We start from the raw sequence: 10,989 nt of genomic DNA, 5'->3' as shown, positions 1-10,989 counted from the left end.
TTTAATGAGATAAACAAATTTTATTTTGATCAAAAATAAAAGTTAAAAAAAAATCATCTTAGTAAACACTGATTCGTTTGATTGAACATTTCCTTTAAGACACAAGCAGATTAACCTCTTTACTGCTGCATAGTAATGTTTAGTATGGTGCTATGGGCCAGAAAGTAGTAGACCATGCAAAATGAATGAATAGGTGGAGGATGTACAAGATTGTCAACATCAGCTTATAAAGAGCCAAAAGCAAAGGATACAGGTAACAAAAACCAAGACTTCTGATGTACCTGAACTACATTTCTAATGGTTGGCTATGCACCTTGACATGCAGTTCAGGGGCAGCTGAAGATATCTATTTCTGCCATGCCATAAAAATGATGTCCCTACAAGTTTGGTTCCTCCAGTTTAATATGGAGTATGCGTAGATTCAACCCAACGTGGGGTTCAGAAGTATTTATATACCCGGTCAGCCACTAATAAGATAAGAGGTCCGGTTCTATAGGTGCGCCTTCTATTTAGCAGTACTGTACAGAAAGCGGTGTCAGATACCATGGGATAAAAGAGAGGACTAATTGGAAATGAAAAGTTTTTGTTTTGGTTTTTTCATCTATTCTTTACTACATATATCTATAATTGGACCCGCTATATCTGAGCACTTCTGCCATGGATGTGATGCATAGAGAGCTGAAAATGTGTTTTGTTATACCCTTATACTGCTGTATGTTACTCATGGACTCCTCCAGGAGTGAAGAGGTTAAGTCTTCTTGACTAGAATTTAACTAATAATTTGTCTTGGGCGGCCATAGCCTGTCATGCCAGCCTGGGAGGCCCCCTGGTTGCTGCCCATCTGCAAACCAATAACATGCTTTCCTTGTTTCAGTTTGTCATCGGTGAAGTCTCGCTTGTGCTCCTGCGCTTTCCTGGGTAAACAGATTGGAAGGGATTAATGCGGTGACATTATATTCATGACATTATAGGTGAAATAACTGTGTGCTATGTTCCATAATGTTCAATTCTGCCACTTACTTCATAAACCAGGAGGGGTCTCCTTGGTATTGGCCATCATTTTTTGTAACTGCAATACTCCCAAGAGCGATTATTGTCCTCTGCACAGCAGCCAGATCTTTCCCTGTAGAAAAGATGGAGATACGGTGTGTGTGAACTGGTAGGTAGTAAGGTCTATTAACCCCATCAAGTCATATAGCTCCCCGTCTCACATTTCATTTCAAATTGAAAAATGTTTGAACTATTCCTTTTTGTTAGAAGGGTCCCACGATGATAAGTTCATTGCGCCAGTTCCCATTGCTGGCGCTCTGTGATTGACTTATGGGCAGGGGAAAGTTGCGGACAGTGTTCATACACATACAGGCCGGGTCCTTCAGCGCAAGAGCTGCTCTATTTAGCACCCACTCATCCAGTATTGCACCTCACTGGTTAATCCTCCCTTGCGTCTAAGCCCTATACCACAAAACCATGCGTTCCAAAACGTGCACAGATTGAGACTAAAAAAATCTGAATTATCTGGACACACGTTGGATAAAAGTTTTCTGGATAGAAGCATTGTTCTGTATGGTCACACCCATGATCATGATATGAGGTAAAAAACCCTTGCCTTGTCGATACATGCTGGAAATTGTGACCCAATACTGGCACTTGATTCTGTAGGGGAATTATTAATGCATTTATACCAGTATAAAGGAAAGACTTAGGGTATGTGCGCACACACACTAATTACGTCCGTAATTGACGGACGTATTTCGGCCGCAAGTCCCGGACCGAACACAGTGCAGGGAGCCGGGCTCCTAGCATCATACTTATGTACGATGCTAGGAGTCCCTGCCTCGCTGCAGGACAACTGTCCCGTACTGAAAACATGATTACAGTACGGGACAGTTGTCCTGCAGCGAGGCAGGGACTCCTAGCATCGTACATAAGTATGATGCTAGGAGCCCGGCTCCCTGCACTGTGTTCGGTCCGGTACTTTTGGCCAAAATACGTCCCTCAATTACGGACGTAATTAGTGTGTGTGCACATACCATAAGCCTCATGCACACGTCAGTATTCTGGTCAGTATTTTGCTTCAGTATTTGGAAGCCAAAACCAGGAGTGGGTCCAAAACACTCAAGAGGCACAAATATTTCCATTATAGGTTTTCACTGTTCGGGTATGTTCACACGCAGAGTCAAAAACGTCTCAAAATACGAAGCTGTTTTCAAGAGAAAATAGCTCCTGATTTTCAGACGTTTTTTTGTGCCACTCGCCATTTTTTTTACGGCCGTTTTTGGAGCTTTTTTAGATAGTCAATGAAAAACCGCTCCAAAAATGTCCCAAGAAGTGACCTGCACTTTTTCGCGGCCGTTTTTTTTACACGTAAAAAACGCTCCGTCGGAACAGAACGCCGTTTTCCCATTGAAATCAATGGGCAGATGTTTGGAGGCGTTCTACTTCCGATTTTTCGGGCATTTACGTCCCGAAAAATGGCCGAAAATAGGCCGTGTGAACATACCCTTAAGCTTCCACTACTGGTTTTGACTTCCAAATACTGAAGCAAAATACTGACCAGAATACTGACATGTGCATGTAGCCTAAAGCTGGCCATACACATCGGAATTTGATTGGCCATAATGCAGCTCAGCAATCGTTCGTAGAATCCGTGCACAAAATGGTGAATGATCGGCCGAACCAGATGGGGTTGTTTTCAGCTGGACCTTTAGGGCCTATTAGGGTATGTTCACAAGCCGCAGATTTGTTGCAGACATTTCTGAGTCTCATTCATCTGAATGGGGGCATGCAGAAATCCAGGCACTTTCTGCAGAAACAATGAATTTTTCATTTGCAGAAATTACTGCAATTCATTTGCTTTGTAGGAACATATCCTTTTGTGTCAGATCGGAGGATGCCCGGGGACTCTGGTAGGCGAGACATCCCTGCTTGCCAATAACAAATGAGTTGACCATTCGAGTAAGCAAACATCGTCATTGTGGGTGAACTCATCCGCATAGTGACCAAAAGGCTTTCTTCAAAGCATGAAAAAAAATACCTTTGCTCAGAGAATAGTTGTTGTTTTTTTTTTTTTAAATATCAGAGCCAGACTGACATATCACGGAAAGTATGATCAATACCACAGATTAAACGCTAGATGATGTCAAACTAACCAGACACTCTATTATATAAAAGAAGATAAGCCCTCACATGACTCTATCTGTTATAATGACCATACCAAGTGTCCACACCCGGAGCGCTGCTACTGTATTTTAAACAATCCCCCTACCTAGCTGTGGCTGCTTCAATACAAGCCTTGTGGTGGTGGTAAAAAAAAAAATACCGGACATACAAGCCAAAAACAGGTCTCCTTCAGACTACATATTCAGCCATGTTTAATACCATAATATTAATGTTCATCTTTCAATGCCTTTTCACAGTTTACATGTAATATACATAAAGTAAACTCAAATGTTGCGTGATTTTTCTTCTAATAATCCTGAAATACAGCCTGTATTAAATCCTAAAGCTGCATTCACAATTCTGCAAGTTGTTATTGGAAACCGTTGACAAGCTTGTTGACAGACACACCCCTAGCAGCTTAGTCCACTTCATATAATGCAGTACCCTAAACTCACAGAACGCAGAGCAGAATACTTTCTAGTACCTGATGTAAAGACTACACTTCCCAGAATGCAAATCAGGAAATACTGATCATTTTTTACTTCAGTAACATGCAGGATTGTTAATACAGCATAAATCTTCCCATTATATTTTGCCTGTGCTTAGAATCCAGTCCTGGTTTTGGTTTACAAATACTGATACAAATTACTCACCAATCTGTATTGAGTGAATGGGGCCTAAGGGGCTTTAAAGAGGCTCTGTCACCAGATTTTGCAACCCCTATCTGCTATTGCAGCAGATCGGCGCTTCAATGTAGATTACAGTAACATTTTTATTTTTAAAAAAACGAGCATTTTTGGCCAAGTTATGACCATTTTCGTATTTATGCAAATGAGGCTTGCAAATGTACAACTGGGCGTGTTGAAAAGTAAAAGTACAACTGGGCGTGTATTATGTGCGTACATCGGGGCGTTTTTACTACTTTTACTAGCTGGGCGTTCTGATGAGAAGTATCATCCACTTCTCTTCACAACGCCCAGCTTCTGGCAGTGCAGATCTGTGACGTCACTCACAGGTCCTGCATCGTGTCGGCCACATCGGCACCAGAGGCTACAGTTGATTCTGCAGCAGCATCAGCATTTGCAGGTAAGTAGCTACATCGACTTACCTGCAAACGCCGATGCTGCTGCAGAATCATCTGTAGCCTCTGGTGCCGATGTGTCCCCGCTCATCTGACACGATGCAGGACCTGTGAGTGACGACACAGCGTGATCTCTCGAGAACACGGCTGTGTCTGCACTGCCAGAAGCTGGGCGTTGTGAAGAGAAGTGGATGATACTTCTCTTCAGAGCGCCCAGCTAGTAAAAGTAGTAAACACGCCCCGATGTACGCACATAATACACGCCCAGTTGGACTTTTACTTTAAACACACCCACTTGGACTTTTGCAAGCCTCATTTGCATAAATACGAAAATGGTCATAACTTGGTCAAAAATGCTCGTTTTTTAAAAATAAAAACGTTACTGTAATCTACATTGCAGCGCTGATCTGCTGCAATAGCAGATAGGGGTTGCAAAATCTAGTGACAGAGCCTCTTTAACACAGATTAGTATAAAATGCAAAGTCACTCAACTTCAGAAGTGCCCGCTACAGGCTTTTGCCTTCCTCTCACCCTTCCCAACTACGAGAAAACCAAAATCTTACCTTGTTTAAAATTTTAATCCAGGGTCCCGCAACTGCAAACTCTCATAATTATGGCACTGCTCTATCTATCTATCGATCTATCGATCTAAGGTCGAAAACAAAGTGTAACGTCACAGTATAATTCATGGAGATTTTACTAGTGTCATGATCACACATACTGTAGAATGTGAACCCAGCTCCAATCTGAAAATCCAGTTTCTATGGTGCTGATGGAATTCGGTGCTTTCCACATAGAAATACCTATCATATGAAAACTAGTATTGTAGGGCTTATCTCTGAGAGGCGTTATACCTTCATACAGGTCTACGGTTTGGAAGATATCTGTTTTCACCACTCCATAATCCTCAGCTGCTTTCAGAAACTGTGCCACCTGCTCCATCTGCTTGAAAACCATGCTGGGAGGAGGTTCGGGGATCTTCACGGGATGTGATCCTTTGGGGTATAGGCTGTTAATAACTTTGGAAAGGACCTGAAGAAGAAGAAACTGAAAATCTTGAGAATTTCCAAGTAGACTAACACAATATCAATTAAGTCTATATCTGGAGACTTATCAGAACTAGTGCAAAAGAAAAAGTGCCCAAGGCAACCAGATTCATACTCCCATTATTTCAAAGGAATTTTGGGAAATTGAAAGAGGGTCCTTATTCGTTGCAATGGACAATTGCTCTAGTTTTGCTGTGAACTCGTCCTTTACTAGCATGCTTTCATTTTTACTACATTTAGAATTCACAACGCTGATCTGTTATTCTCACAGTTCTACAATATTTGATAGTCTAGCTATTACTACCGCAGTTTACAATTCTAATGGACTCCCAGACTGGCTACCATTATACTCCTATATAAACTGTGCTGACGCCTGCACTGGCTTCATAGCCAATAATACTAAACACAACTAAAGCTGGCATATACGAGAGATTTTGGCCGCAATGGACAATTTAGATCATTTTCTGCCTACTGTCCGAGATGTTTGGGATATAAAAAAGTGTGAGAGAAGCAGACCAAATGCAGATATCTCTAGAAACATTCATTTGCAGAGCTGGAGTTTTTTGGTTGTGGTCGGTGCAGTCTTCGGGGGCCTTCCCACACAGCGTTTTTAGGAAATCGCATGGTCTTTGAATCAATCACATGATTTGCAATATGAAAAATGCCACGTAAAAGGATGTAAAAAACGTAGGTGCTAAAATACACTATTTTGAAAAAATGACATTAAAAAACACATGTACCATTTTTGAACAAAAAAAACAACTATATGTGAAGAAAGGAGGACTTAGGCAATACTTGAAGAGTCATTCATGGCAGAAGACCGATGTGCACAACTGGGCATGCTCAAATCCAAAGTATGATGACTCCATCAATAGAAGCCATGCTCAGGTCACAGATCGAGGCAAAGATTGATCTAGATCAATATAAATTTATTACATTAAAACTTATGACATGGTCATCCAAAACAACCGGCGAAGTCCAACCTTGAACAAAGAGTCATTCAGAAGACAGACGTCTAACGTCTCTGGTGTATGGCCAGTTAAGAGTTAATCAAGAGTGGAAAAAAAAATGTCTGCACACAGAGAGCATATTGACATTGTATAAAAGGTTGTAATGTGGAATGAGGCTTCCATATCCACTGTGCATTGCTATTACTATTATTATTATTTTGTGGTTATTAGACCTATTATTATGTCATTATTTTAGCAGCTCTTGCATATTGCAATGATTCATTTTTTATTTTTTTTAGGTCAATTGGTTAGAAATGTTCCCCAATCCTCTATTAACCTGTGTGATGTATGTTGAAGGAATATATGTAACACATTATGGACAGTTAGTCCTCACCACTCCATTCTTCAACCACTGCTGGAATCCATATCTTCCTGGCTCAGGCGGTTCTCCCACCTCTGATCCTCCCTGCATCTTAATCCACTGCACTAGGCGTGCCTCCAGATCTTCGTCATACTTCTTCTCTATGCGAGACTGGACATCACGGCTCATTCCATAGGCTGGACCTTTATTGGCCATGGTTGCTGCTGGGACCTGGATACACGATAACAGGAAAGCTATAAGTAGTATCATGTAAACTCAAAAAAATCATCTGCACAATAAAGTAAGTTGCATTAGTGGGCAACTTAAAAGTCCTATATATTCATATTTCGGCAAATACTCTCGAGTTTTCGTGCCGTTTCATGGGTTTTAGAGGGGTTTTTTTTTTTAGCCAAAAGCAGTAAAGCCTAGAGGAAGGATAACTATATCTGAAGTCTTTATACTTCTCCTTTTTTTGAACCATTCACAATAATGATTAAAAAACATAATCAGTCCAAAAACTGCATTAAAAAGCAAAGTGTGAAGACAGCCTAGACAGACACGCACTGGTCCAAGTACTGTACATAATGCTACATGATAGCAGTGGATTGTCATAAATTCTGTGACAATTTCCGCTTGAGAATAGGAGACCTAGAATATGGCATATAAACTATAAATGTATTTTCTACTCTACCTTTATGAGGCTTCTGCCATCACCTCCTTTCTTCTTTCTCAGAAGAGCTTTTACAACACACGTTTTATAGAAAGAACAATTTCCTTTGTGAGCATCCTAATAATATGATTTACACTATGTACATTAATGTAATAATATGTGCTGCACAATATATAACAATATACTGTACTGTAATAATATGTGCTGAACAATGTATAATAATATACTGTAATGTAATAATATGAGCTGCACAATGTATAATAATATACTGTAATGTAATAATATGTGCTGAACAATGTATAAAAATATACTGTAATGTAATAATATGTGCTGAACAATGTATAAAAATATACTGTAATGTAATAATATGTGCTGAACAATGTATAAAAATATACTGTAATGTTATAATAATATTATTTTAAATGTCCTTCATGGTGAATATCAGAGAATCAGGGGGAAATGTAGACAGTACTAAGGACATAACATATTCCGGACACTTGTTTTAGATCCTGCCAGGTTAATACCCTCTTTTTCTATATATTAGTGCCAGTTGACCGCTATATAACTGCAGGCTTTCCACTGTAAAGGACACAAAATATTTCGATTCTATGGATTTGTATACATTACTGGTTGTAATTCAGCAACCTAGAAGGGGGAGATCATAATACCATAACTCCTCTTAGTATAGACAAAACCTTGTGCACGAAGTCTCTAGGCACCATATGGTGCCCTAAAAACAATGCAAATGATATGCAATCTGTGATGATGATAAAAAAAAATCTCTGTGGCTCCATTTAAGATCAAAGATACCGTTTTACGGACCTGTATAACACCTATACATAATCTACAGCCATGTGTCCCTGCAGCTCAGTATGAGACGAGGTTCACACTTTTTTCAGTATTTATTTTCTTTGCTCCACAATATATCTAAACTGTCTGAAAACTGATCAGTAGTAAAAAAAACAAAAAGCAAAATAACAGATCTCAACATAAATTATCATTTGAGTCCCAAAGAAATGACTAGGACTCATTAATAGACATACCATAAACATTTTGAACAAGAACGTACTGCAAAATATGCAAGTGTGATCCTTAAAGATTATAAGGAGCCTATATTGATTAAAAAAATATATAGTGATCAGTAAATAGAAGTCTGTAAGCAATATCATTTGTCCTCTTCTGTAGCTGAACTGAGTCACCTCTGTTTCTACTCTTCCTCTGGATAGTGGTGGCTTCTGTAGGACAGGTTGTCACCCAGCCCTCTGCCCAGAATTAGTATTAGGGGCTTCTTGAAATACTTGGGTTCCCAATGGTTGGATCACAAATTGTCACAGTTTTATGGCAAACCTAATCTACATGACATAAAACAAATCAGCAGAAAATCCTTTTAATGGCAAATGCGGCCGGCAACTCCCATGAAAGATATAACGGTGGCCATGTTGGTTGTCACACAATTTTCAAAGAAACAGATGTACCTGTTGTCAGCGTGATAAATATTCTGCTTCTTAGTTATAATTACAGTAGCTGAATGTTTTGTCTAAAATTTCATCCACACCTCCATTCCAGTTATGAAGAATGGGCAACCCAACTCAATAACTGTCCAGAAACTGTGTTATTGCGCTCCGTGTTGCTGTTAACCAAGTTTACAATAAAAGGAAGAACGTGAAACAGATCTGGCAAGTTTCTGCAACAAATTCCCAAAGAATGTCAACACAAGAAAACATTCCAGTCTCATTTCTTCCCTTATTTAGAATTACATTATAGAAGAATTCTTGGCCATTGGTAGCAGCTAATTCATTCCATTTACCGCTCAGCTGCCTGACCCTCCGGAGACTCCAGATGGACATGTTCTCCAGATGCTGCAGTAAATCTACTTATCTATCATATAGGTCGTATAAGTAACGTGACATATTAGTGTATGCTAAGCTTTGTCTGCCAGGGCTTGCTGGGACTTACAGTTCCAAAATAGTCATCCCACATCATGCATGTAAGGTATAATCTCAATACACACCCTTATCTTTCCCTTGATATTACTTACATAGATACAATCCCCCTCGCCCCCACTTTATAACAGATAAATCTAATGAGCTGTATTTTAAAATATTATCGGTATAGAAATCATAAACCTCCAGCCCAAGTCACCATCCCATCCCGTCCCAAAACTCACAGATTGCTACTGGATGATGGTGTCTGAATCCAGGATGCAAAGTACTGACTGAGAGAGGAGAAGGATGGGGAGATAAAAGTCCTGTCCTAGTTCTGCATGTAATGGGGTGGGGGGAGTATCAACCCACCTACTCCCCCCTCCAGACTCTGATCTTCCCAACTCCATATTAGGGGAAGGTCTGACTGAACTGCAGAGTTTCGGGCTATGAACACATTCTCTGGATACCTTAAGGATGCGGGAAAGGGGAAGAGTTTGTCACTCAATAGGAGGGGGGGAAATCTCCCTCCAGCAAATCCTTTTATAGACTCAATTCGGGGGTAACATTTCCCAGATAAAACCCTGTGCACTGAGGGAGGGGGGGCAGGAACACTTGGATGACGCTATGCTGAATTTAGTTAACTGTTCTGATTCTCACCAACTTCAAATGTCAAACTTTTTAGTGAAAGCTTTTACTTTTTCCGATAAAAAACAACTTTTCGTTCTATTATTATTATTTTTGTATTCAATACAAACCTCAGAAGTGTTATTTCATATATTGCTGCAGTCAAGGACCTTCATGTTCATCCTGGAATTACCTTATAGGCGGTTACAAAATTGATCTATAACTAAAATCTAATAGAGTAGCTACTCTACTTCAAATGTAGATGTATGTTGCTGAAAACATCTATACAGCACATCTGTAAGACACGCTAAAGGGGTTTACCCACAATTAGAAGGGAAGGCATATTGCTAAGATATGTTGTCAATTCCTGATCGGTTAGGGTCCGGCAGTGCTAGTTAAAAGGTATTTCACCAAGACAACCCCTTTTCTAAAAGTTGCTGGCTAGAGACCCTGAACGGCATATAAAATCTGCATTCTTATCCTGAATCACATCTGTCCCCTACCCCTTCTGCCATAGGATGGGTTCACATCTGCATTGCTGCTTTCCGTTGTTCTGCTCGGTCAGAGGAGTAGAACAAGGGAGTACTAGAAACGAAAATTTCATTGCACCCTGGACACTACCGGTGGCTGACGAAGCCCATTGACTTTATTGGGTTCCATAGGCTTTCCGTTGGGGCATTCGCTATTGTTCCCAGTAATTTCTTCTGGAAATGCAATGGAGGTCCCTCACATTTCCTCCCAATGTGAGGAAAAGCTGAAAACGCATTATAACTTACTTGAACCATGATCAAGTAAAAATACATTATATATGCTAAATAAGTAATAGTCCAGATTATTCTTGAGAAGCAGCACTGGGAAAAAAGATCCAATTTTCAATATTTTCTATCAAGCACGTCTTCTATTCCGGCCTTTGACAAGAACACAGGGAGTGACCCACAGCTTCATAGAAGGGATACACAGATATAACTAAAACAGGCTTTGACAAGCAGTTGTGCCTAATGCACAACACAAAAAGGTGGGCATAACTTACAAAAGCTGTTCTAACAAATGCAAAGGTCCTACACATGAAGTGCTACATATAACTGAGAAAAATGTATATTACTCTACATATAACTGAGCATTGTGTGGGTGTCACAATAGTTCTGTAGTTCTGGCACTGTATTTTAGAAAGTT

At 40.0% G+C, this 10,989-nt stretch overlaps 1 protein-coding gene across 1 annotated transcript; it reads right to left on the bottom strand.

The window, feature by feature from the left end:
* On the bottom strand, positions 1-9,536 carry TAGLN (transgelin). The gene is made up of 5 exons (XM_075838804.1): positions 9,435-9,536; positions 6,631-6,828; positions 5,095-5,272; positions 1,021-1,123; positions 1-914 (listed from the first exon to the last, which is right to left on the bottom strand). Exons 2-5 carry the CDS (start codon positions 6,811-6,813, stop codon positions 770-772), a joined length of 609 nt encoding a protein of 202 aa, XP_075694919.1. The 5' UTR covers positions 6,814-6,828; positions 9,435-9,536; the 3' UTR covers positions 1-769.
* Positions 9,537-10,989: the final 1,453 nt, after the last annotated feature.

Source organism: Rhinoderma darwinii, chromosome 10, assembly GCF_050947455.1.
Source record: "Rhinoderma darwinii isolate aRhiDar2 chromosome 10, aRhiDar2.hap1, whole genome shotgun sequence".
In the NCBI taxonomy this organism is placed as follows: Eukaryota; Metazoa; Chordata; class Amphibia; order Anura; family Rhinodermatidae; genus Rhinoderma; species Rhinoderma darwinii.
Note: the sequence above shows the minus strand (reverse complement) of the source record. Positions and strands in the feature narration are given on the sequence as shown.